Below are 27,360 nucleotides of genomic sequence, written 5' to 3'. Positions count from 1 at the left end.
TGCTGTGTGTCGGGGGGGGGGATGTGCCTGTGCTGTGTATGTGGGGGGGCAGTGCCTGTGCTGTGTGTGTGTGGGGGGGGGGCAGTGCCTGTGCTGTGTGTCGGGGGGGGGCAGTGCCTATGCTGTGTGTCGGGGGGGGATGTGCCTATGCTGTGTGTCGGGGGGGATGTGCCTATGCTGTGTGTCGGGGGGGGGGATGTGCCTGTGCTGTGTATGTGGGGGGGCAGTGCCTGTGCTGTGTGTGTGTGTGGGGGGGCAGTGCCTATGCTGTGTGTCGGGGGGGGGCAGTGCCTATGCTGTGTGTCGGGGGGGGGCAGTGCCTATGCTGTGTGTGTCGGGGGGGGGGGGGGAGGGTTCCCTGGAAGTGACAAGCCCCACAGGTCATTCACCTGGCCTCGCTGCGCGGGAGCCTCCAAGGCTGCTGAGCGGACCAGAGCTCGGCGCGTGACAGAGCCGGGGCATCCCCGCTTCCCGCCCCGCGTTGCTGCCTCTGCCCGCCGAGACGCCAGGCACCAGCCGCCTGTGTCCGGGCCCAGGAGGGGGGATCGGGGCTGCTCAGGCGGGGGGGGGGGGGGCTGTCCCGCCATCTCCCCGCTGCCAGGGTCTCACCCTTCCCCCCACCCCGGCGCACTTTGCAGCACGAGGAAGATGCTGCCCCTCCCTGCTCGTGGCTCCAGCGAGGAGCCGGGACCTGGCGCCGCCCCGCCCCGGGCAGTGCCGAGCCGAGCCACCAGCCGCAGAGGAGGTAAGCGGGGCCGCGCCGCCTGCCCCCCGACCTGCCCCGGGCTAGGCTCTGCCCCGCCGCCCGCCTTCCTGCTCGCACAGCGGCGGCTGCTCGACGGGAGCGCCTGCTGCAGAGCCCCTCGGGCTGGAGCGCTGGAGCCCGGCAGCCTCCCGCAGGCTGGGGCTGGGCGAGGAGCGGACCCCGGGCTGGGAGGTAGCAGCAGCCAGGCTGGATCAAGGCAGGGGGAAGATCCGTAGCTGCCCCTCTGGGGCTTGACGGGGCAGGGCTGAGCGAGGGGCGATCTGGGTATCAGGCTCTTTGGGGGGCTGCGGGGTGTTTGTTGGGGTGACTGGGTGATTACTGGGGGCAGGGGGCTCTGAATGCCGGATGTTTATCTGGAGGAGAGGGAAGGCTGGGTGACAGCTGATATTGGGGCTCTGAGTTTCCCTAAAGTGTAGGGGACTCTGGATGGAAGGATTTCGGGAGGGAGGGGGGGTTAATTAATTGGCTGCCAGGATATTGATGGAAGGGTCTCATCTGGGCTGGGTTTGTAGATCTCCATTTGCAAAGGGCATTTTAATAAGGTTGAAGTAGGGGGCGACTGGTGAAGTGACCTCCCTGTCAGCATTCCCCAGAGGCGGAGGAGGTGGATTTTGAATGTGATTGTCACTTCGTAGCTTTGTTACTAACGTGGGGAACTCCTGATGGGACTTGTAGCTTATTTATCTAATCAATTAATTAAATCTGTACTAGGGATCTAATGAAAGCTTTCATTTGGTTACTTATGTACAGACCAATGTGCTCATTAAACCCCCCCCCCACAAACTTGGTTTCAATAAATAGATTGGGCTACTAAATGTATGGCTAGTTTTTAAGAGACTCTGGATTATTAACGCAGTAGAAATCTGGCAATCCTAGGGCAGGTGGGAGAGAGAGCAAGAAACAAGAGTTCTGCAGGAAAGAAAAGCAAGCGCAGTCTGGCAGGAGGGAGCTGCCTGGGTCTCACTCTGCCACAGAACTATCCCTGGGTGCTTTTGGGAAACTTTCAGCCTCCCACATTCATCACCCAGCCTTGTATTGCAGCAGACTCAAGAAAAAGGATGCCCTGAGCAGCCCCTTCCTGAACTAGGGCAGCTGGTAAGCATTGGGGGGAAGAGGTAGGAAGAGGAATTATTCCTGCCTTACAAAACAATGGGAGATGTTTGAATCCATGTGGTGGAGGGCTGGGATCCCACAAGGGGAGGATCCCCACAGAGCACCTTTGCATCCAGCGCACCTTGTGTTCTGTGCATGGCTGGGCCCTACACTACCTTATATGTACCCGTGCAAACTGCCTGGCACACTAGGCACTCATGAGACAGCCAGAGCTGGCCATGCATACTGCGGTCTTGCTGACCATGGACAGTGGTGTTGTGGGACTTGTGCGTCAGGCATGCCACTTTTGGCTTTTTGTGAGAAGTTGGCTAAATTGGGCAGCTTGAGGGCATCAGGGCACAGTGACCCATAGAGCAAAAGGGGCAGTAGTGGGCTCTGGGACTGTGTTCCACTGTGGGCTGGTACTTTTGGAGAGGCTGCATGGAGCGTCAGGAGGTGGGTGAGCAAGTAAATGAGGGGGTGGCTATAGAGATTTCAGGGTTGGTGACAGGGCTGAGGCTGCGTGTGGAAGGCAGAGGGTTAGGGGATGATGGCTTTGTGGGTCTCTGCAATATCCTAGGCTACAGGGTGGGAGAGAGAGAGGGAACCAACCCACTGACCAATTTCTGCTACAGCCAAGGGCTGGACTGTTGGGGAATGCTTGTGGGAAGCTACCTGTCAATAGGACTCCAGGAGAAATGGCTCCCTGGCTCTTCATAGATGAGTTTTTACAGACTGATCAAGAGAGAGCTCCCTAGCCTCACTGAATGGTGCCTTGTGTTGTCAATTGAATATTTCTAGGAGTTGAGAGGGAAAGTTGTGGACTGGAACCTTAAAACATTTGGGGTTTTTTGGACTGTGAAAGAGAAAGTGGAGAGGCTTTGTGTATTTGCATGAGCATGTCCAAAATGAAGAGAGAGAGAGAGAGAGAGGAGAGTGTGTGTGTGTGTGTGTGTGTGTGTGTGTGTGAGAGAGAGAGAGAGAGAGAGAGAGGGAGAGAGAAAGAGGGAGAGAGTAAAAGACTTTAATTAGGGCACAGAGTTGAGCAGGGAGAGATAGCTCTCCCAAATACTGTAATTATCAGGTTACTTAATCATTGAGCAGACATCCAAAAAGTGACAATCAATCCCACAGGCAGATATTATATTATTGTAAATTGTTTCCTTAGCATGAGGTTTATATGCATTTAAAACAAAGAATGATTTTGTCTTTTTAATGCACAATATATTGGCATTCCTGAATTCCAGATAGTAGAGGATTTCTAACAAAAGATTTGGAAAAGATAAATTTGTAATTGAATTGTGATTATGAAAAGAATGTAACTAAGAAAAACATACACAATCAGCACTTGATTATCCAGCATATAGCTGTTACTTAAAGTAGATAAGAGTTAAAACCAATATTTGGAAACTAGTAAACAGCTCTATCATTCTACATTATTTGCTTGATGAGCAAATCAACAAAGGTAATTTCTTTTGTTTTGTAATTTGTTATTAGCACAAGATTAAAATGCCCTGAAAAAATACATTTTCAACTATATAACATGGCATGTTCACAGGTAAACATAAGTAGCTAAAAACAGACAATTTTGGTTGTTGTCTGAATGCTGTTATCCTATTATCTGTTTCTCTTTTAATTTACATTGTTTTTGTTTGTTTTGTTTTTTGCTCTTACAGCTTAAGAAAAATAGCAGGAAAGGAATATCTTTTCCAAAAGAACTGCTTATATCATTAAATTCATTTGGAATGGACAATGGAATGTTCCCTGCTCTTATCATGATCAAAAAATTCTTCCTTCTCTGCATTTTCATGAGTTTAGCCAGTCACTTTGGGTAAGTTGTCATATGTTTGATTTTTTTTTTAACTGAAGGCCATTTTTTTAACTGACGGCCATATAGTCATATAGACTCTAAGAACATCTAAAGCTCTGTTTCCTGGCAAGAAGAAAAATAGACTTGCTTTTGCTCCACTATAAATGTCAGGGGGAAAGGAACAATTGTTTCCCTGGTGAAATGTTCTGATCCTTACCAGTTTACGGACCAGTCTTACATCCCTTGCAATGCTGCTGACTATGGTGGATATTGAAGTTAAAGGGAGTTTTGTGTGTACAAGAAATTCAGAATCACAATCATAGGGGTCAAGTCAGCCAGGTGCTGAATGTGCTGACCCCCATAGCAAGGCACTAAATTAGATACAAAACTTAAGTCGATGCAGGTCACATGATTTCAATGGGAAAAAGTGCTTAACTTTAAATACTTAAAATTAAGCACTTAAAGTTAAGCACATGAGATAAGCATATGCTTTAGTTCTTTCCTGGAAGGAGTCCAGAATGCTGGGACATTGGTGGGATTGAGCCCCTAGTGTGTTTTGAAATTAAAATTGCTGACACCTTTCTTCTGCTGGATTATTGTATACACGGTGTAGTTGGCGAATGTGCAGGTTGTATTAGGGCAGAGAGAATTCAGTATGCACTCCCAGTTATTAAAATTAATTGTTTAAAAGAGAGCTTGATCCTACTCAAAATGAAAATACAGGTTTCAAAGCTGAGAAAATATTTCTACAGAACATGTTACAAACAATTTTGCTTAACTTTTTTAGGTGTTTACCCGAATCATTATTTTCTGATTGTTACATATAGAAAATATAACTACTATATTTCAACTCTGAAAAAATAATTATCTGTTTTCACTAACTGTACCAGAAATAGCCTATGAAGGTAATTTTACACAGAGCATTTAGCAAGGCTCATAGAAATCTAAAGTGACTATATTTTAGGAAAATATATTCCATACAATTTTGAAAGATAAATTTTCCTTATTGAAACCTATCCAGGGGCACACATTAACAACTCCTCACTTTGAAAAAATATATAGTAAAGACAGATTCAAATCAAGACACATTTCAACATGATTAATTTTTTGAAGAATTTTGAAGAACAGGAGCCAAACTGGTGATTCTTCATAATGCAAAAAACAAGCACCCTGCTTGTGATCTGCCCCATACTTTTAGATCTGAACTTGAAGGCTCAGACCCATTTCCTATATAAGTCTGTTAAAACATTCAGACCTCTGCTACAAGTCTGCTGAGAAAAAGCAAACAGTTCTAAAACTGTATACTACAAAGATGCCAAACAGCTGAAAAATTAAAATACTAACCTATGGTACACCTGCTTCTGCTATCATTGAAGGCTTTGGCAAAACTCCCATTGGACCGTATTGCAAACAGAATCAGGCTCTTGGATCTAGATTCACAAAACATACCTCTGTGTGGTGATGGTCAGAACCTCCATGCCTAGCTCTTAGGCCTCTGCAATGAATTGGGCAGAGAGAAATTGCCTTAGAATGTGGGATTCACAAAACCCAGCTTAGGTCGCTCTTTGTCTAAGATAGCCAGTGGGAGACATGGAGTTGCTGCATGTGTCTTAAGCATTGCCTTTCTCTCAGAGAGTGATGCTTATATCCAGATGGCGGGGGGGGGGGGGGGGGGGGGGGGGGGAGGCGCACTTACCTCTGTTTGGGATTCCCAGCTGCGAACCCTCTCCTGGTGTTAGCTGTTCTAGGAGAGGAGAATGATAACCTCATATCCCATCAAAGGGAGGAAGGAGGACAAGGACAAGAACTGCTTTCATAGCATTTAGTTCTGTGGTTAAGAAAATTTCAGACTGTATTTCAAGTCCTTCCTCCAGTGGATGGGAAGAAGAGATCTGAACAGGAATTCTCTAGTCAGGTGAGTGCTCTAACTACCAGCCTACAAAGTCATCCTCATGCTTGTATCCTCTTTGGCCCAATGATTCTTTCATTAGCTAATCCACAGGGGAACAGCTTTGACTTTGGGCCAGTATGTGAAAGAGAGTCTGATGCTTTGAGCTCTCACCTGGGAAGTTGGAGATCCACTTCCCCTGTTGTAACATAGGAAAACTCATAATAGAATGTACCATAGCTGAGGGGTAAGGGTGCTCAGCTAAGAACTGACAGTGTCCCTGTTCAAATTTCTGCTCCTACTCAGGCAGAGGGGGGAAAACTGTGGCTCATCCATATCCCAAGTGAATGTTTTACTCTCTGGGCTAGAAATCAGGAGGGAGGTTCCACCCCTGGGAGACTGTATAAATGTCTTCTCCCCCTCCTCCAGCATTCCATGAAAGCTTCTCTGTAGGCCCTGATCTACTAGGCAAGGTCTGAGCATGTGTAATGCTGACAGGCAGAACTGAACCTGGGACCTCTGGAGCTTAGTGTATGAGCCACTACTGCTTGATCTAAAAGCCAGATGGCTCTCAGCTGAAGTTGTAAAAGAAACTCATTTTTTCTCTCTCTGTAAGTGGTCTAAGTGCCACTAGATGGGACAGAGCACCACAACCAGCAGGTGTGTGGGTTGCACATGATAATTGAACCAGGCTCTGCAAGTGAGCAATGCTTAGCTTCCCCTGAATTCTGCATTGGTCTGAGCCTTAGGTCTCAGGACATCTGGCATAGAGGTTCAGTGCACATGCTCAGCTGCAGAAACATGGTGTCAAGGGAACTTTTATAGCAAAAACATAGGCACTAAATGAGGAATCAGCCACCTATGGGTTCAGAGGGGCCTGATTCATGGATTTAGGTGCCTAAAGTGATAGGTGCTGTCTATGTTTTTTGTGAGTATGTTTATTATAGACGTGAGGAGGGAGTAGACAGTGATAGTTTGGTTCTACAGAGATGGTGACAATTTGCTAAAAAATATTATTTTGAGAAATATTCTAGGATTGCAACCTTGAGGTCTTTGCCCTTTCACTTCATTGCTATAGTAAACAGGAAAAAAATACAATAATTTAAAATTATCCATGGTTTTTTTGGGATAATATTCAGTCCTTTAACTTCTGTATGATACTATCTTTACAGAAAAAGTGTAGATTTGTTAGTCTTTGAAAAGAGGGTCTAAATACAGTGGCTAAAAACAATAAACAAATAATGGATAGAAATAAGCCCTATCGAGGATTCATGACAAAGGTTTGGCAGTGCTCTTCAGTTGTGACCTGCAACTCACCTGAGTTATGTGGCCTTGTACCAGGCTATGGCTAGACTACATTGAGCTATCAGAAAAAGGTATGCAAAAACATTTTTCGGAAGAGGTTTTTCCGAAATATGGCCCATCTACACTGGGCCAAATTTCAGAAAAGCCTCCTTTTTCAGAAGAGCCCTTCTTCCTCATGGAAGGAGGAAGCAGAGCCAGCCCAAGCTACAGGATGTCTGGGCTACTGCCCCATTGTAGGGGGCGCTACGCGGGGTTGCCGGACCAGGCGGGGGCAGGGCCGCGCATGCGCCAGGCTTCCGGGCCCCGGGAGTGCCGTGCACCCGGGGGCGGGGTCGCACATATACCACACTCCTGGAGACAGCTCCATGCTCCTGGGGCCCGGGCCGCACGAATGGTTCAGGCCGGCCCTGGGAGGAAGACAGGGCTTCTGAAAAAGCATGTCTGCTCTTCTGCAAAACAAAAGCAGAAGAGCAGACGCATTCCCTGGATGCGGCAGAGTTTTTCCGGGATACCTCTGAAAAAAACCCATAATGTAGACATAGCCCCATATAAACAGAAAGAGACAGTCCTGCCAAATTGGGCCAATTTATTTCTAAGAGTTAGTCAAATAGCTAGTAAGTATTCTACAATTCCATTCTTTCCATTTGTGATCCAATAATTTACCCTACAGAGTAAATGTATCCACTGCAGTGTTAGCCCTTCATGTCCAATTGCTGCTGTAGGGTCAAATTGTGACTCTACTCATGCAGCAGCATTGAGGCAGAAGGTAGTATAGTTCTGCCTCAGAAGCAGCAGCTGTGTCAGTGTATATTTCAGAGATGCTTCAGCATAAAAAGACACTATATTAATATAAATATTAGAGTAGTATGTAAACAGTGGTAACCCTTTGATTGTTGCAGTTAACATTTGTTATTGCCACTAGACTGTACTATAATAATTTAGGATCATTTAGGTTCGGTATGCAGAGCTACATTTTAGTGTGTTTTATTATACATGAAGAAAAACTGGCTGCCATTCTTGTACAATGGCAAATATTTAAAACAAAACACAAAAAGAAGTTGTAGGTGAAGGCTGTGATTTTCAGATCTGCCTAGCAGGACTAAGACATGTAATACCCAATGAAATAAATGAGAATTATGTATCTAAATCCCCCAGTTGTTTTTAAAAATCTCAGCAAAATCAAAATCTCAGATGTAATTTGGGGTTATCAGAAATATGGAATGACTGCTGAGGCTTAGATACAACATTAAACTGGGGGTGAGAGAGAAGCAAGGTGTAGAACTGTAAACATAGATAAATGGTGTTATTAAAAAGTTATGAAATTAAAATTCAGAGATATAGATCAAAGAAGAAGAAAATACAAAAATATACCAAACCAGCATTGTTCTTATAACAGTAATTTATGAGCCTTGTTCTTCATTGTCTAATATGAATGAAGCAGACTTCAAGCTTGCTAAAATCAGACCATGATTTTTATACCTTACTATACCGAGGTATTTTAAGATGCTTTAGATGCTTTACATTTATACTTAAATTAAAAATTAATCTGTACTATAATGTTAATGAATAGTAAAAAATCAATTACAGTAGCTGTAAAAGCAAACATCTTCAGATTAGACAAAGGCTCTGACATTTTTTTCCTTTTACACCCAAAACTTTGAGTGTTTTGAGTGTGCAAGAAATAGTGTCAGATTGCCACAGAACAAATGAAAGGTGTCTGATTTCACTGGGGGTGGAGCACAGTAGAAAGATTCTCCCCAGTGGCACACTTCTGGAGTGAAGCATAAAATTAACTGAATCAATTGACCAGAGCAGTCATTCCATAGAACAAGGAGTCACTTATTCAGTATCTTATATTGTGGGGTAGCTCTTGCCTCTTGGGTTTACCTGAGTATCACAATATGGAAAGATTAATTTAGCTGTAATTTGGGAAAGGCTCACCTTATGAGTGCCCAGAAATATATTTTAGCTAATAAGAAATTTCACTGGGAACCATTACTATTGGTACAAGATGAGAAGTGAGGTGATCCTAACTGCAGCCAGTCTAACTCGCTGGTGACTCTTTCTGCAGGTAGAAAACTGTTAATTGGAGCTGGTCAAACATTTTCATTGAAAAAGTCAACATTTTTTCTGCATTTTTCAACCAGTTCTATTATTAATAAAGCAATTGGGATGCCTGTAATGAAGGTCCTGCTTTTCATCTAAATTCATGCAGTACAGAGTGATGGATGATTGCAGTTCCCTGATCCTCAGCCATCATAAATGTAAGAGCCACGGGTTCTATTCTAACCTTGTGTTAGTAGAAGATAAGACATAGTGTCATGCCCCTTCCTAATCACACTCCTCCTGATATACCCCTTCTCTTCCCTTGCTCTGGAGTTAGGAGGAGGTGATCAGCAGAGAATGTGGCAGAGTTGCTTCTGCCAACTTTCCACCCCTAAAGAGATATATCCTACACAAATGTGGTAATTCTCCACCAGCTATCTCTAGCCTTAAAGTTTGACAGTGAGTTATCCCAGAGGCAGAAAGGCGCAATATCTACCCCAGGAAAGGGAATAATTCTAGGAATTTATCAAATAGTAGAAGGCTGATTTCATCACCTCAGAAACTTTCTCTTTTACACCTAAGGCCTCAAGTGAATCAGAAGTCCCCTCTATGTGAGCAAAGGGGATATGTTTGGTTTTCTGAAATATGGCCAAGAGGAAATCATTTGAGGATGCTGGTTGGTGTTATTACCCATTAACTAACAGAGTAATCAGAGTAACTGAGAAATATAAGAACCCTACTAACTTGAGTCACCTGCCAATGCAATAATTTTTTCTCTACAAGATATTTTCTGGGTGTTTTGTCCTGGCTACTTTTACATATCTTAATCTAATGGGCTTCCATTGGCCCAGGGATGTCAGGACTCTGTTGCTCTGGGCCACCAAGGCTCTCCTGTCCTGGGGCTACTGGAGCTCAGCTGCTTTTTGGCTGCCAGAGCTCCATGGCCAGCCGTAGGCCGCCAACACCCTACAGCCCAGGGTGCCAGGATTCTGCTGCCCCGAGCTGGGGCTCTCTGATCCAGGGGCTCTCTGGTCTGGCAACCTCTGTGCTAAACCAGAGAGTCCCAGATTAGAGAGGTTCAACCTGTAGTACGTTGGTGAAAAGAACCCTAGTTTCCATATTTGTCTACTTGCAGCCTAGTCCTTCTTTCCTTTTTACCCCTTTACTTAAAAAAACAAACAAACAAACAAACAAACAAACAAACAAAACACAAACACAAGTGCAATGTTTCAGTATCTGTAGAACTACCAGAAAAACTACCAGCGCTGGGGAATGAGTGCAATATGTACTGGGGGCTTGGCAAAAGTTTTTTGATAGAAGGGACTAAGCTTAACTCATCTTCATAAAAATCTGTGCTGCTTCTGTGCAGCAGCACTCTAATGCATGTTTTGGGCATCGCTTCCTCCAAAGAAGGCATGTAATACTGAATTACAGAAAGACTATAGTACCGGTAATACGTATTTAATATTGATCAACATTTGTCACTGAGGTATATGTCACAGTTTCAGAGTTGATTGCACCTGTATTTCTTCTCCAGAGTCCCTTGAGACTCCCATTTAAGGTTTCAGACTCCCAGCCATTACCTCTCTTTGGTGGAGACCCACATTTCTTTTCTTCCTGATTGTGAGTTTTAACGCTGCACATTACCCTGTCATATATACTGCAATATCGTCAGCAAGCCAGGGTCTATGCTTTGCTTGCTCTATGAGGATATAACCAATGTCTGCCAGCAGTTACAAGTTAACCACAAAATACATTTATTTTTAGGATAAAAGCATCACAGAGAAAATATCTAAAAAAGTTCCTACATACTCACTAATATACCAGAAAACTGCCCCTTTTCTGTACCAGGAATCTGAGAGACCAACATCCTTTATGCCCCTTCTGCAAAGGCAGAGTTCCCTTAGGATTTAAAGTCCTGTCCATTTGCTGATCATCAAAAGAAGGATCTTGAATCTATTTATACTCAGCCTTTATATATCCCAAGTTCTTTCTTTGTTTCTTGGTCTCTGTAGTTGAGGTTTGGTCTCTGGGTCAAGCTCCAGTAACTCATTGGAACTCAAGTTTACAACTTGTCTTAACCAAACCTCATTGTTTTTAGTTCTTCGTGGAGCTGTGGTGGGTTCCCACCCCCACTTCCGTAGAGTAGAGGACATTCATACACAAACCATTTCTACATTTAATACAGTGCTCTCTAGAAGATACTATATGGGGTTGCAATATCTGCCACATATAAACAGAGTAGCAGGGAGGCTCTTTTGTTCAGAGAGACAGCTAAAAGAGTATCTCATCCCCCTTCTCTGTAATACCCTGGGACTAAGACAGCTACGACAATACTGTAAACATAAACATGCAAACAGCTTTACATTTTGAAGAGGGGTTTTGTGTGCAGTTTATTTTTTGAGATTGCTAATAAAATCATTTACCTTGGGTCAGAGTTAAGGTTGTAATTTTACAATGAAATATTTATGTTTGATAAGAATGTGTTTCTTTAGGGTGCTGTAAAACACTATCTCCTTAAGTACGTTCTTCAGCCTTCATTTTCTTACTTTTAAATGCTTTAGTTTTATAAATAATTTAATAGGTTATATTTACTGAGCAGCTTTAGTTGTTTTAAAAGAAATATTTTTGGAAATGACAGTGGACCCAGGAGAGACCCCCAGAGACAGTAAAAGAATTAAAAGTGAAAGAGACAAACTATTTAAGATAGAATCAACATGAGCAAAACCAAGCGTATTTCTTGTCAGACCAATTTAATATTTTAGTCAGTTCAGCATGATCAAGACCATCAACAGCAGCAGAAATGTCCAGCAATGCAAAAGCTTGTAATTCCCTAAAGATGTTCAGTCATCCATATTGGAAGGTAAATCATTCACAGTCTTAAGCATCACTGTCTCTATTGCAGTTTGTTCCAAAGCCTGACAGTTAACACTAACAGATTGTTTGTGATAAGGCGATGATATACTGGTAGTTACTTGACAACAATCCTCTCAAGCACTTTCACAAGAAAGGGTAAATGAAACACTGGAAAATATTTCAGACTTCAATGCTGCTTTTCTTTTTTGCTTTCTTTTTGAAGAATAGAGTTTCCTGTAGGACTGGAATTATACTGGAATGCAGAGACAAATTAATAGTTTATGTAATAAACAGAGGGGAGTATATCGGCACTTCTGGAGAAATTCAGTTGGCCAGGCACCAAAAGAAGGCTTCCTTTTCTGAACTAGCATTTTGAGTTCCCTTTTCTGAGATAGCTTTAAAATCTAACAATCCTGATAATATATTAAAATGTTTAATGTGTAATTTAATTCTTTCACCAGAGAGCAGGGTAAGAGCTGGGGATAGGAATGAGTTGGAAAATAACGAACCCTTAATAGTCTTAAAATCTCCTTATAGAAAAGGGCAATTTCATCTTTCCATCTACCAGGAGACATAATTGAGTATGTGCTTTTGCTGCTGTTGGGGAAAAGAAATTGATTACATGTTTTAAACAGAATTCTTGGATTTTCCTTTTGTGTCAGCAATGCTAGCTGAATAGTTAAAATAGTTGGTACTTACCTCCATTAACTAGGATGTTGTTTTCAACTAAATTGAAGGTGCAGCTGACCTTCACTGACATTAAGTGTACAACCTATTATCCTGAAATCCATCAACTGCCCACTAAACCAACAAGCAGAATCCTTGTATAATTAGTCTGAATCTAGTGGATTAAACTGCCATATTATGTTAGTTGATCATTTGCATTGCATCATCCACCTCACTTTGGTACTAAATGGCCAATGGAGTAGATGTGATCATAAGAGACAGAACTGGGAATTAAATTAACCTGCAGAGAATAGTTCTTGTGGCTTGGGCGAGGGGTGAGATTCAGTGCGGTGCCTCTAAAAACCTAGGGGGAAGGCTGTAAACAGGGCTTCAAGGCTCTGCACTCTCTTGGGATGCTCAAGGGGCTGTAGAGGTTCCTAGCATAATTAGCCCTCAGAGCCCAAGTTACAGCAGCCTCCCAGGGCTGCCTCATGAGCTTTAGCATTTCTGGAAATCTCCATACAACTACCTGCTATGGTCCCACATAGAAGTGAACATAAGAACATAAGTGTCCCTCCCCCCCACTATTTCTAAGTCCCCCCCCCCCAATGATCCCCTTTATCATGGCTTACAAGAAGGCTTGTCAAGGGCAGTGTTTGCCTTTGTTCCTCAGTGCCTACATTAGGGAATCCCCTGGCAGCACCCTTGTTATACCACTCAGACACTTCTACCTGCTATAATGGGTCAGGTCAGGGGAAAAGATCTCACACCTACTAGGTGGTTTTGAACCGTACTGTGTGACCCATTGGCAATTGACTCAGGGACAAGTTCCAATGTTACTTAAACCAGGAGTAGTTTAATTGAAGACGGTGGAATTACACAGATGTAATACTTGTGTAAAATAGATCAGAATTAGGTCCCTAATCTCCTGATCTTTTCTGGTGTGAAATGGAAGTAATTCCTAGTGTAAGAGTGCTAGGAGGCTAAACTGGTGTTTTGCAAAGCCCTCTGAGATTCTTGTGGAGGAGGACATACATACTGCATTCTCTGGGGATTGGCAATGGGTAAATGAAAGTAAGATATATGTGTGGAGGGAAGGGATCATGCGTGAACATGACTTAGAGACCATCAATTCCAGAACATGCAAGGATGGAGCCTGGTGAACTTACAGCTGCATGTGTTTCCTAGTCCTTACATCCTCTGACAAGGCAAATACCCAAACCTTTCCACTCTGAAAGGAGAACACTCATGAACCACGGTGTATTTCACACATTTTCTCCTCTCTCACTCTCCCACCGGAGAGGAATGAGTATGAAGCTCACCATTTGTCTGATGTAAAGCCAGATACACCTAGATTTTTGCAATATTGTCTCTGTCCATAGGGACTTTGCATAAGACATGATTTTGTCCTGTGAAAGTAGATTGGGAACGCAGGAGGACACAGAGGCAGTGCCTCCATGTGGCCTCCATATGGTCCAAAACAGCTGGGAGTGGAGTTTTTCTGTATTGTGGGAATGCATAAGTGGCTGCACTGGGAGTATGGGATTAGAAGAGGTTGTCAAAAAATGCTAGCTCGTTTTAATTCCCCTCCTCTCCCCCCCCCCACACACACTTTCCCATCAACATTTTTTAGTTGCTATAAAAAGAAAATGTCTTTTCAGTTTTCAAAACCAATCTAGGGTAAACATTCTTACTGAAAATGTGAGTTCTGGCATTTTGAATATAATAAATAAAACAAAACAATTGACCAGAAATGAAATTTTATATGGAAAACTTTTTGGTAAGCAATATTTTTTTCAATCCCCCTCCAAAAAAGATGTTTCAGTGAAACTATTTCAGTCATTTTTCCTTATGAGCCACTATTTTCACTGTGGGTATGTCACTGTGGGTAATGTAGGCATACCGCACTTGCAAATGAAGCCCGGGATTTGAATTTCCCGGGCTTCATTTGCATAAGCGGGGCGCCGCCATTTTTAAAACCCCGCTGGTTCGAACCCCGTGCAGCGCGGCTACACGGGGCACGAACTAGGTAGTTCGAACTAGCCTTCCTAGTTCAAACTACCGTTACTCCTCGTGGAACTACCTAGTTCGTGCCCCGTGTAGCCGCGCTGCACGGGGTTCGAACCAGTGGGGTTTTAAAAATGGCGGCGCCCCGCTTATGCAAATGAAGCCCGGGAAATTCAAATCCCGGGCTTCATTTGCAAGTGCGGTATGCCTACATTACCCTCCTAGTTCGAACTAGGAGGGTAGTGTAGACATACCCTGTTTTAGTAATGTATTTTTCATTCTAAATATACTTGAAAAAAATTAATATAGGTTCCTTTCTTATGTCCTGGATACCAGGTTAGGTTTTCCTTGTCTGTAAACTGTAAATAACTGACATTATTCCAAAATAACAGTGCATGTCTACACTACAAGCCTTTACTTTGAAATAGTGTTGAGATGGAGGACTTCTTACTACCATTCATGGTAACCCTCATTTCACAATGAGTAAGGGAAGTTTTGCTTTCATTCCTGCTCTACTCTGAACTGATTAGTACTCAACTGGAGTATTGTGTCCAATTCTGAGCACCACGTTTCAAGAAAGATTTGGAGAAGGTCCAGAGAAGAGCAACAAAAATTTTAAAGGTCTAGAAAACATGACCTATTAGGGAAGACTGAAAGAACTGGGCTTGTTTAATTTAGAAAAGAGAAGACTGAGAACGGACATGATAGCAGTTTTCAAGTATCTAAAAGGGTATTACAAGAAGGAGGGAGAAAAATTGTTCTCCTTGGCCTGTAAGGATAAGACAAGAAGCAATGGGTTTAAACTGCAGCAAGGGAGGCTTATGTTGGACATTAGGAAAAAGTTCCTAACTGTCAGGGTGGTTAAACACTAGAATAATTTGCCCAGGGAGGTTGTGGAAGCTCCATCACTGGAGCTTTTTAAGACCAGATTAGATGAACGTCTGTCAGGGATTGGGTCCTGCCATGAGGGCAGGGGACTGGACTTGATGACCTCTCAAGATCCCTTCTAGTTCTAGGATTCTATGATTCTATAAGTTGAAGGAAGAATGTTCTTCCTTCAACTTTCTGCTATGTAGAGAGTACCAAAAGCCGAATTAAGCTATTTCTACTTAAGCTATGCAGTTGACGTAGCTGAAGTTGGTATCTTAAAATTATGGGAGAGAGTAGAAAATTGGAAGGAAAAGGAAGTTGATCTCCAATCCTCACCCCTATGTGACTGGCACAGCTTTTAATCAGTTTCCTTTATTTATATATTTAAAACAGCTTTTCACAATTGCCAACAGCTTCAGGGAAAGATGACATCAATGATAATATTACCATATTCACCAGGATTTTGGATGGCCTACTGGATGGCTATGACAATAGACTGCGCCCAGGACTGGGAGGTACAATTTCTATTGCTATTGCATCAAGTGTCTCTATTGCGTAATTCCTACAGCAAAGTCTATATAACTTGAGAACCCTGTCAGTGGAACAAACCTCTTAAGTATAGTTGTTCTGTCTACCTAACCAAAAGGAAATAGAAAGAGCCTTTGTAAACAAATGGCTGATTGGGATGAGGGAAAAGATACTGTCTAGAAATTGGTGAGACGACGCTCTCCTTAGAATCTGAACCCTTGCTGCTCACCTTGACTGTAGGGATCCACAGTATCTCTGAATCCAACTGTGGGCAATTAACCAATCCCCACTTAACAGAGTAACAGCCAAAGAAGGATGAATGGATGGGCTAGTCAATTTCTGGAAGGCTACATTTAGAAGGAAAACCAGGGATTCCTTTTCCTCTGAAACATTGCTGGAGTTATTGGGACTTCATACCTTTGTGCTGGCCTCAGCTGAAGCAAGCCACACAGACTATGCTTTACATTGCACTTTGGGTAATGGCAGCCTAGCTTGGTTATTTACATTTGGCTCTTAAAGCGGTATGATATTTTGCTATACATTTCAATAAAGCAAACCACAGAGGGGTTTCAGGTGAGTATAGGTGAGCAGAATCCTCTGTCGCTTAGAGTGGTCCATCACACTGATAACATTTCTAGTGCTACAAATTCAACTCTGGTACATCTCAGTGAAAGAATATGGCAGGTAAATATATACTGTGTGTAATGTACAGAATTATATTTAGCAAACAGCACAAACAACTTCCACAATAGATTATTTGTAATACTAATTTAGAATAACCCTGGTGGTTTATATTTTTCAGTAATAAAGACAGTCCACTGCTGATTGTGTCAGCATTTAGAAATCTCTAGTCAGGGCCCAGTCACAGCATAATGGACCTGATCCTCACTCAGGCAAATCTCTTTTACAAGTCCATGAAAATCTCTCCTGAATAAGGATTGCATAGGAAGCTCCATTGTGAGACCATAACATTACCTATAAGAAATGGGGAAGCTCTTACACCAGTAATACTGTGGATCTTATCTGATGCCCTAGGCCTTAAATAATGTATTTATTTAGTTATTTGTGTATGTCCTAAGAAAATCCAGTCTCCAAAAGCCCTCTGAAATCTTTACAGTCATTTTCATAGGATTCAAATCAGGTTTGGGTCAGGTTGACCTATGACAAATTCTTCTAGTCATCACTAAGAATTTGTGTAGTTGAATAGATTTTTCTTGTTCTTTTTGATAATATTGCCTTACAATGTGATGCCTGACTTCAGCTTTCCAAATATTTTAAGTTCCATAATTGAAAAATAACATGTACGAACCCGTCAGAACAAATCAAACATATTTTATGAAGTATGACTGACAAAAATCTCTAGAAGAGGTAAAAATTAAAAATATCCTTTTCTGTGATCAGCTAGATGTGATAAAATTGTATGTATACACCTACTCTGTAGCACCTATATCTGCTATTTTAAAATGTCAGTAATTAAAATTGCATCCATCATCCCTGCTATTTTGATCTTGACCAACCCCTCTACATATTTCTCCTTTGTCTTCTCCCCACCTTCTGCACAGGCTTACTCTCCCTATTTTGTTTTTTCAAATCTTTTTACAGCCTGATTTACACTCACTTTGCTGCTCTTCTCTTCATTCTGATCAAGGTGTTCTCCTAGCTGCTTTTTTTCTTTCAGACATTCATGCACACATCCCATATTCCTGGAGCCCCAGCCCTCTCCCAGAGTTGGTCCACCATCTGTCCAAGTCCTTTCTTAAAAAATAGTATTTCCATAGCCCTCTCTGCAGAGAAGTATTAATAATCCCATGGCTGAAAGTGATAACCAAAAAACAAGGCAAAAAAGATATATCCAAATGAAATTAAGGGAACTAACAGATCATGTTGTGTATTTCAGTGTTCTTACACAATGCTTACTATTTCAAAGAGTTCTTTCTTTCTTTGTGCAGGGAGTTATCTATGAATAGTTTACACTCTTTAGGATAAATACTAGGGGAGCTGATTCACTATTGCCCTGTGTCTAGTTTAGTCAGTTATATCAAACTGTGATGTGTATGTACAATGCTACCATTCTGATTTTGCATGGATGTAATTGATTTCTAAAGGGATAGAGGAATGCCTTTCAGGAATCAGGCCTTTCATGCATGTCTGTAGGGCAAAGTTACAGTCAACATTCATATATTTTGTATTTTAGAAGACTTTCCACACCTACTCTCACCACCATGCCACCACTGAAAAAATGGTACTTGGGCTCTTTGCTCATTTATGCTGGAAGGTCGGCGTAAGGTATGCAACTCCAGCTACATAGGTAATGTAGATGGAGTAGACATACCGTAAGATGAGCTTGGTGCTGTCTCCACAGTGGGAGGTCAATGTGCAAAAACGCTCCCATTAGCTTCCCGAACTCCTAGCAAATCAAGGAGTAGTGGAGCCAACCAGGGGTGCCCTCAGCATTTGATTTAGTGGGTCCTTACTAGACCAACTAAATTGAACGCCATAAAATTGATCTCTAGCACAGCAAGTGGAGACGTGGCCTTAAAGTATTAACAAAATTCCCTGCTCAAAAAACCATTAAGGCTGGGATAGTCAAAGGATCCAAAGAGTTAGGCACTCAAATCCCATTGAATTTCAAAGTTTTGGGCTTCTTAGAAAATGCTGGCCTAAAATAACAAATGTAGTTGTTAATACAAAAATGAATACCTACAGAGTGTCTGTTTGTTATAGCATTTACTGATTCAGGCTCTGTATCTCTTTATTGCAGAGAGAATAACTCAGGTGAAAACAGACATCTATGTTACCAGTTTTGGTCCAGTGTCAGACACAGAAATGGTAGGTTATAGCATATGGATCCTAAATCAGTACTATTTATGTTGTTAAAATAACTGTAAAAATGATTATTTTTTGAGACACATTATTAACATGACTGGTTCTTTATGCCAGGAATACACCATTGATGTATTTTTTCGACAAAGCTGGAAAGATGAAAGACTTCAATTCAAAGGACCGATGCAACGTCTCCCTCTTAACAACCTGCTTGCCAGCAAGATATGGACCCCAGATACTTTCTTCCATAATGGTAAAAAATCTATAGCTCACAACATGACAACACCAAACAAACTTCTACGCCTTGAAGATGATGGCACCCTACTCTATACCATGAGGTAAAGATTTTTCTGATTTCTTCTTATTTTTACTCCCTAGTAGCTTTACAATTGCTTTTTTGGAATATCATATTTTTCTCACAATAGAGTCAACTAAGTAGATTTTTTGCACATTTTTATGAGAATACCAAGAGAAAATGGAAAGCATAATCACTGCCTATAACTACTAATTAATTTGCAGCTTCTGAACAGAGCTAATGCTGAAATATTTCCTTCGGTGAAATGGAATGCATATTCTCAGTGGAATTGATGATTCAGTCCTACTGTTTTATGTAGACCTGTACTCTCTTATTATTTGTGTTTTCAACAGCTCTGCTGATGAGATTTGAGAGAACTGTCTTAACAATCAAAAAGTTAAATCTGTCTCTGGTATAGTACATCTTGAACTCTTAAAGCTTCTGTTTATTTCTAGTTCTAATTTAGCTAAAGGACAAGCCATCACTGGAATAAAAGCCTTGCAGGTGGCAGATACAGCATTACAAAGCTATTAAATGAATTCCATTTTAAGACAAAGCTGGTACATTTTTTTAGTCTGAGAATCAGATCTGTGTGTGAACTTTTCCAGACCTTGCTTCTTATCTGATCTGATGGTATTATGAAGCCTTATCAATTCTTAACCTAGATATTATATCAGAGATTATATCAGTAATATCAGCATAACCTACTTTATTTGAAATTCTCCTAATACAACTCCTACATTACTGAAGCCTGCTTTGTTTGTTATAAGTAATTCATCTGCAGTAATTAAGACTGCTTTGTGTCTGTAACAGGGCTTTCATTGAAAGTGTAGTCATACGAACAGCACTTAAGAAGCGATTTAAAAAAATATAGAGAAGAAAGTGTTTATTCTAAGCTCATCACATACGAGTATCTGCCAGATTTAAGCAATGCCTAAAAATCTCTAATGCCTAACTTTTTGAAAAGAACAGAAAAATGTAGAAATGACCAGGAATTAAAAGAAAGAAGAAATAAAAGTCTTTGTACTGTAATAAAGGTATTTAAAACAAACCAGCACAACTAAATAACCAATCCCATACAGTTTCAGAGGGGTAGTCATGTTAATGTATAAGTGGAAAAACATAAAAAACAACAAATAGTCTTACAGCACCTCAGGGACTAACAAAACATGTAGATGGTATCATGAGCTTTTGTGGGTACAACCCACTTTTTCAGATGAATGAAGTTATTAAAGATCCAGTTTCCAGATAAATAGCGGATGGGGGAGGGGAGTTAAAAAAGGAAAAGGAAGGGGAAAAAAGGAAAAGAGTAGTTAATTAGAGTGTCTATGCTACATGAAACTGAGAGGCTACATCTAGATTACAAGCCTCTTTCGAAAGAGGTTTTTTCGAAATAATCTTTTGAAAAAGCCTCTTTCAAAAGAGAGCATCTAGATTACAGCCAGTACTTTTGAAAAAGCGAGCTGCTTTTTTGAAAGAGAGCACCCAGGCAGTCTGGATACTCTCTTTCAAAAAAGTACAGTTTACATTCAATAACTCCTTTTTTTGAAAGAACACTTTTGAAAAAAGGTATTATTCTTCATAAAATGAGGTTTTGTGCGACCAAAAAAACTTCCATGTTCTTTCAATTTATTTTTGAAAGGATGTGGTGGCAGGGGAAGTTTTTTCGAAAAAAGGCCACTTTTTTCGAAAAAACCCTATAGTCTAGACATACCCATAGAGAAGGTACTAAGTGTTCTTAACTTCATTTACAAGTTTGATTCCTTCAACAGAGGTATGAAAAAAGATTTTGGGTGGATGGCTCCCTACATTCCACATCATAATGACATAAAAACCAAACTATAGGTACTTAAGAATACTTAGTACCTTCTCTATCAGCTTCATGTAGTGCTTATTCTTTTCCCTTTTTTTCCCTCTTTCTTTTCCCTTCTTTTTCCTTCTCTCCTCCCGCCCCCATCTGCTATTTATTTAGAAACTGGACCTTTAAAAACTCCATTAATCTGAAGTGGGTTGTGCCAATGAAAGCTCATGATACCATCAACATGCTTTGTTAGTCTTTTTTTTATGTTTCAGGGGAAGAGGGAAAAAAGGAGCAGAAATAAATTTTACTGTTTATAACATAATAGGGATTGGAATCCATCTCTTTTTAAACAGCCTACATTTGACTTGATGACAATTTAAAAATTTAAAATAAAGCTTTTTTGTCATCCTATTGTAAATGCCATCCTACTGAATCCTAGGCCAGGAGAGTGTGCGTATAATTTATAATCAGATCAAGATGTCTCTGAGGCACTGTGCTACATTAAGAGAGTCAGCTCTTCCACAACGGGCATTTTTGAGATACATTTCAGTGTCAGAAATAATATGTAGTAACTAATCCCTACAGAAATGGCTAATAGCGTAAAATGTCACATTTGAAAAGAGTGACAAGAAGAAAGCACAATGTGTGTCAGTAGGTAAAGTTACACCCCTCCCAGAGCTCTCAACCCATTGTAGGCAATGACAAAGAAATCAGTCTCCGGGGGAGTAGAGCATCTTCCATTTGTAAACACCAAAGGGTATGAACTTCCCATGGGAAATTTGAACTTTACTAACAAAGTGCTAGAAATGCAACTATGTCCATGTTATCCTGGAAAGCACCACCCGAATACCCTAGAAGAGCCTGCTTTGGGAGGGGAGGAGAGGCGAGAGAACTCACTGACTGAATGCTCTTAGTTGTCGCTTACCACTCCACACTGAAACCCATAGGAGGTACCATCAAACCATTAAAACCCACATTTGATGGGGACCACATGCTTAAAGAAACTTTACTGAACCCCTTCTTCTGGACTTCAAACAACCCTTCGGTATCCCAAAGCTCAAAATCAGAAGTGCTCCCCACAGACAGGCACACACCAACACAAAGCACCACCAGATCCTGCTAGAACAATTGGTGTAGAACCTGTAAATATATCTACATTGCTAAGATGATCAGTATCCCCACAACACACCTTTCAAGATTCATGAGTCATACACATGCCTTTTACAACAAATGGTGTGCCTCATCTCCCATACCCTAATTACATCTATGTGGACTATACATGACAATCACTTCAATCTTGAATGAACTCATGCAAAAAAAAAAAAAAAAAAAAAAAAAGAAGATAAATGACAAAAACACCCTATTAAATGTGAGTGAACACTTTTTCACAAAGTCTCAGAAGGGCAGCCATGTTAGACTGTATCTGCAAAAACAATGAGGAGTCCCGTGGCATTGAAAGCTTATGTCCTAATACATCTGTTAGGGACACGTCTAGACTACATTCCTCTTTCGAAAGAGGAATGTAAATGAAGCAAAATGAAAGTGCAAATGAAGCACGGATTGAAATATCCTATGCTTCATTTGCATATTCACGTCCGAGCGCTTTTTCAAAAAAGGGTTTTTCAAAAATGAAAGTGCAGTCTGGATGGGGTTCTTTCGAAAAAAAACCCCAAACCTTTTTCGAGAAAACTCCTCAGGAGTATGGGTTCTTTTGAAAAAGGTTTTTTTTTTCCCAAAAAACCCTGTCTAGACTGCACTTTTACTTTACATCATTGACTTTTCACAAGGCGATCACTCTATATCCAAGCTCTCCAGTCATTATGCTCAAAGGGCACCGGCAGAATTTCTGCAATCCTGGGAGCTTAGAATCATAGAATCATAGAGTTGGAAGAGACCATAGAAGGCCATCAAGTCTAGCCCCCCACCCAAGGCTGGACCAATCCCAATTAAATCAACCCAGCCAGGGCTTTGTCAAGCCGGGACTTAAACACCTGGGCTACGTCTACACTGGCCCCTTTTCCGAAAGGGGCATGCTAATTTTACAGGTCGTAATAGGGAAATCCGTGGGAGATTTAAATATCCCCCGCAGCATTTAAATAAAAATGTCCGCCGCTTTTTTCCGGCTTTTAGAAAAGCCGGAAAAGAGCGTCTACACTGGCCCCGATCCTCCGGAAAAGGGCTTTTTTCCGGAGGATCGGGGCCAGTGTAGACGCTCTTTTCCGGCTTTTCTAAAAGCCGGAAAAAAGCGGCGGACATTTTTATTTAAATGCCGCGGGGGATATTTAAATCCCCCGTGGATTTCCCTATTACGACCTGTAAAATTAGCATGCACCTTTCAGAAAAGGGGCCAGTGTAGACGTACCCCTGTAGGGATGAAGACTCTACTGCTTCCCTAGGTAACTCATTCCAGTGCTTCACTATCCTCCTAGTGAAATAGTTTTTCCTAATATCCAACCTGGACCTCTCCCACTGCAACTTGAGACCATTGTTCCTTGTTCTGCCATCCATCACTACTGAGAACAGTCTTTCTCCAGCCTCTTTGAAACCTCCCTTCAGGAAGTTTAAAGCTGCTATCAAATCCCCCCTCACTCTTCTCTACTGCAGACTGAATAGACCCAACTCCCTCAGCATCTCCTTGTAGGTCAGATGCTTCAGCCCCCTAATCATTTTGGCTGCCCTCCGCTGAACCCTCTCCAATGCATCCACATCTTTCCTAAAATTGGGGGCCCAGAACTGGACACAGTACTCCAGATGTGGCCACACCAGAGCTGAGTAAAGAGGAATAATCACATCTCTGGATCGACTGGCAATCCTCCTCTTAATGCAACCTAGTATGCTATTAGCCTTATTGGCTTCAAGGGCACACAGTTTACTCATGTCCAGCTTCTCATCCACTGTCACCCCCAGGTCCTTTTCTGTAGAACTGCTTCTTAGCCAGTTGGTCCCCAGCCTGTAACAATGCTTGGGATTCTTCCATCCCAAGTGCAGGACTCTATACTTGTCCTGTTAAACCTCATCAGATTTCTTGTTGCCCAATCCTCCAATTTGTCTAAGTCACTCTGGACTCTATCCCTTCCCTCCAGTGTGTCTACCTCTCCCTCTAGCTTAGTGTCATATGCAAACTTGCTGAGGGTGCAATTCATCCCCTCATCCAGGTCATTAATAAAGATGTTGAACAAAGCTTAAATCCATAACTCTGCTGAACACCAGACTCCATGGACTCAACAGGGACAATGATTTTATGATTCAGTACAACAGTTTGTCACACACATCCTGTGTGCTATTCCAATTGCCTACTTCAAACACCTTATACATACCAATCTAACCCTCAGTTGCCCGCTTCTTTTCAAGCCATGGCCTACAGCTTGTGTTACCCCACGGTATATGCTCAGCAACCTGTACCTAGCTGATACACTCTGCTTTATTTTCCCAGATCAGAAGAAGAGCTCTCTGTAGCTCAAAAGCTTGGACGTCCCACCAACAGAAGTTGGTCCAAAAAAAATATTACCTCCCCTACCTTGTCTCTAGGGCTTGGTCTACACAACAACCAGACAGCTGGTGCTGGCCCATGCCAGCTGACTCAGGCTCATGGGTCTGTGGAGCTGTTTCATTGCTGTGTAGACATCTGGACTTGAGCTAGAGCCCAGGGTCTGGGACCCTCCCAAATCACACCACAGCAAGGCTCTACTTTGAACCAAGCTGTCTAAACAGCAATGAAAGAAGCTCTGTAGCCCAAGCCTGAGTCAGCCAGCATGGGCCAGCAGCGGGTTTTTCTTTGCTGTGTATACATAACTAAAGTCAGCTGAAATGGACCGAGGACAAATTCCACCCTATTGTAACTCCACTGTTATTTCATTTAGCCCTTAAGGTTTGGCAGCAAAGTGCAAGCTGGGAAGCTTCTTACTGGCATAGCTGCATGAAAGGCCAAAAGGCCATTTTAAAGTTATCAGTAGAAAGAAACCTGAAGCCAGATGCACCTCTCTGGTTCTGTAGTGGGGGAAACATGACTCTGTGGCTCCAGACTATGGAGCGACTTCTCTTCCAAGTCCTGGGTCTGGGAATCCAGGAAGAAGGGAGGGTATTAAGGGCTGGAGCGATGGTTGCATTCCCCCAAAAACCTTGGGTGTGGGCGAGAAAAAAAGGGGAGTCAGAATAGTGGAAGGGAAGGACACAGCTTCTCTCTTTGCTACGAGCATTCCCCTCTACCCTTGTAAGGATCCTTTTTTATACTGTGCTGTAACCTCTACAGACCTGTTTGAGAATACCAGCACAAGATAAATGGTGAGTCAGCATTAACAAGCAAACATTTCCTCCTAGATATTATGTAATTCCCTCTCCCCACTCCTCTGTGTCTAGGGGTGTCACTTTGGGCAGTTAGGGGCCTATCAGTGGTGTGGAGGCACAGGGCCTCAGCATGAGGATAAGCCTTGCTTCTTGTGGCCTCCACCAGGGTATGTCTTCACTACCACCCTAGTTCAAACTATGGTGGTAGTGTAGATATACCCCCAGATCTTCTTGGCTGTCGGTGGTCTGTGAATTTTCAGGCAAACCTCCTGACAATGTAGGGTGCTTTTCCCAGCCATCTCCGAGGAAGAATTGGAGGTAACGAATGGAGCTTCCCAGTCTGCACACCAGCAATAATCTGTATATTCAGAGAATCAGGCCCTCTGTCATGGCTGGAGATATCTGAACCACTTTTATAGCCTTCCACGTAAGTTGTCTGAATGATTACCAAAGAGGAGAGGGAAGAGAGCAATGTGAGCCATGCCTTGCAATCTGTTTTGAATTCCAAATGTATAGTATTTAATCAGGTCAGCAAGGCTTCGTCTACACTGCACAGTTATTTTGGAATAAGCTATTCTGGAATAGTTATTCCAAAACAGCTTATTTCAAAATATCACATCCACCCTGCAGGGGAGCTTCAAAATTAGTCTGAGGTAGGCGTCTCTACTGTAGACTTTCTATTTCAATGTAGAACCCCAGGAGGAATAACTTAGAATGGCTCTGGTGAGGGGCTATTTCGAAATAGCAGAAGTGGAGCAACTACATTGGTCCTGCCTTGAGGGCAGGGGGCTGGACTCGATGACCTCTTGAGGTCCCTTCCAGTCCTATTATTCTATGATTCTATGATTCTACACACGCCTTATTTTGAAATAGCTATTTTGGAATAGGCATTATTCTTTGTAGAATGAGGTTTACAGAAGTCGGAATAAGCCGCCTGTTTAAAGAAAAATATTTTGAAATAACGGAATATGCTGTGTAGATGCTTGCATAGTTATTTTGGAATAATGGCTGTTATTCCAAAATAACTTTACCGTGTAGACACACCCTAGGGGTACGTCTATACTAGCTTGTTAGTTTGAGCGAAGTAGGGTAATTAGGGCAAGCGGAGTTGCAAATGAAGCCCGGGATTTAAATATCCCAGGCTTCATTTGCATGTTCCTGGGCGCCTCCATTTTTAAATCCCCCTTAGTCCGAACTCCGTGCCCGCAGCTACATGCAGCACAGAGTAGGTAGTTCTAATTAAAGATCCTAATTCGAACTACTGTTACCCCTCACGAGGAGTATGAGTTATGCCACCATATTAACAGATATGATGCTTTATTTTAATAGCCTATACACAGTAATAGGACCACATGCAAACTAGTACTCCCCCAATCACTTCCATTTAAATGGAAAGCAATTAAATAATTATATTAATTTCAAACTTCCAGCTTTAGAATTTTTGAAGAAATATATTTTCACTATGATGAAAATACATTATTTGAATTTTGCATTTTCTATTGATAGGAGTCTAGGACAGAAATAAACAAAGTATTTAAAGTTTTCCCAGTGAAATATTAAAATATGCTTCTATGCATACATGCTATCAAAGTCCCTTTACATCACAATAAAACAAAAATATAATATATATACTGATTTTACATAATAATTACTTTACAGCTGTGTTCTATGCAGTGAACACCTGAAATAAATTTTATGTTGTAAGGTTTATGTTGTACAAACTCTGGTCATCTGAAGAAGTGGGCTGTACCCACAAAAGCTCATGATACCATCTACATGTTTTGTTAGTCTATAACAGGATATCTCAACCAGTGGTACGAGTACCCTTAGGGGTACTCAAAAGAAGTCTGGGGAGGGGGGAGTATGTCAACACAACTGAAATTTGGAGAAAACAGAATTTTTGTTTTAAGTTTTACAGCACTTTATTATTTTTGTACTTTTTACACCCAAAAATTTCATCGCTTGCCCAGCTACGATTAAGTTTATTAAACAAATGTGTTGCAATGGTAAAAATAAATTTTGTGTGTCTGAAAACTGTAGGTACTCAGGGCACTCATAATTTTTTTTTTTAAAGGGCTACTTTATTAAAAAAAAAGTGTAAGAAATTCTGGTCTACAAAGTGCTAGCAGATTATTTGTTGTTTTTTAAGTTTATCCAGATCATACAATTAATGTTGCAAATCCTATTTCTGCCCCTCGGGGGCAGTATTGTCTTCTTAATGAGAGGAATGGGTTTACATTTGCTAAAAATGCATCTTTTCTTCTGTTGGTCTATATATGATTTTGTAACTTTGTGAAAGCAGGAAAAAAGTTAATTTTTTTTT

The 27,360-nt window shown here is 41.8% G+C and overlaps 2 protein-coding genes across 2 annotated transcripts in view; one reads left to right on the top strand and one right to left on the bottom strand.

Annotated features, from left to right (window-relative positions):
* The window catches only part of GABRB3 (gamma-aminobutyric acid type A receptor subunit beta3), a 282,050-nt gene that overhangs the window by 202,339 nt on the left and 52,351 nt on the right, over positions 1–27,360 (bottom strand). The gene's annotated exons all lie outside the window — the stretch shown is intronic.
* Positions 628–27,360, top strand: part of GABRA5 (gamma-aminobutyric acid type A receptor subunit alpha5) — a 96,124-nt gene continuing 69,391 nt past the window's right edge. Inside the window, exons 1-5 of the mRNA XM_075916457.1 lie at positions 628–745; positions 3,535–3,689; positions 15,700–15,821; positions 18,596–18,663; positions 18,775–18,995. Coding sequence (XP_075772572.1) covers positions 3,604–3,689; positions 15,700–15,821; positions 18,596–18,663; positions 18,775–18,995 — 497 coding nt within the window. The 5' untranslated portion in view covers positions 628–745; positions 3,535–3,603. The remainder of the gene's footprint in view (positions 746–3,534; positions 3,690–15,699; positions 15,822–18,595; positions 18,664–18,774; positions 18,996–27,360) is intronic.

Source organism: Pelodiscus sinensis, chromosome 1 (genome assembly GCF_049634645.1).
Source record: "Pelodiscus sinensis isolate JC-2024 chromosome 1, ASM4963464v1, whole genome shotgun sequence".
Classification (NCBI taxonomy): Eukaryota; Metazoa; Chordata; order Testudines; family Trionychidae; genus Pelodiscus; species Pelodiscus sinensis.
This window is presented reverse-complemented; position numbering and strand designations above follow the sequence as displayed.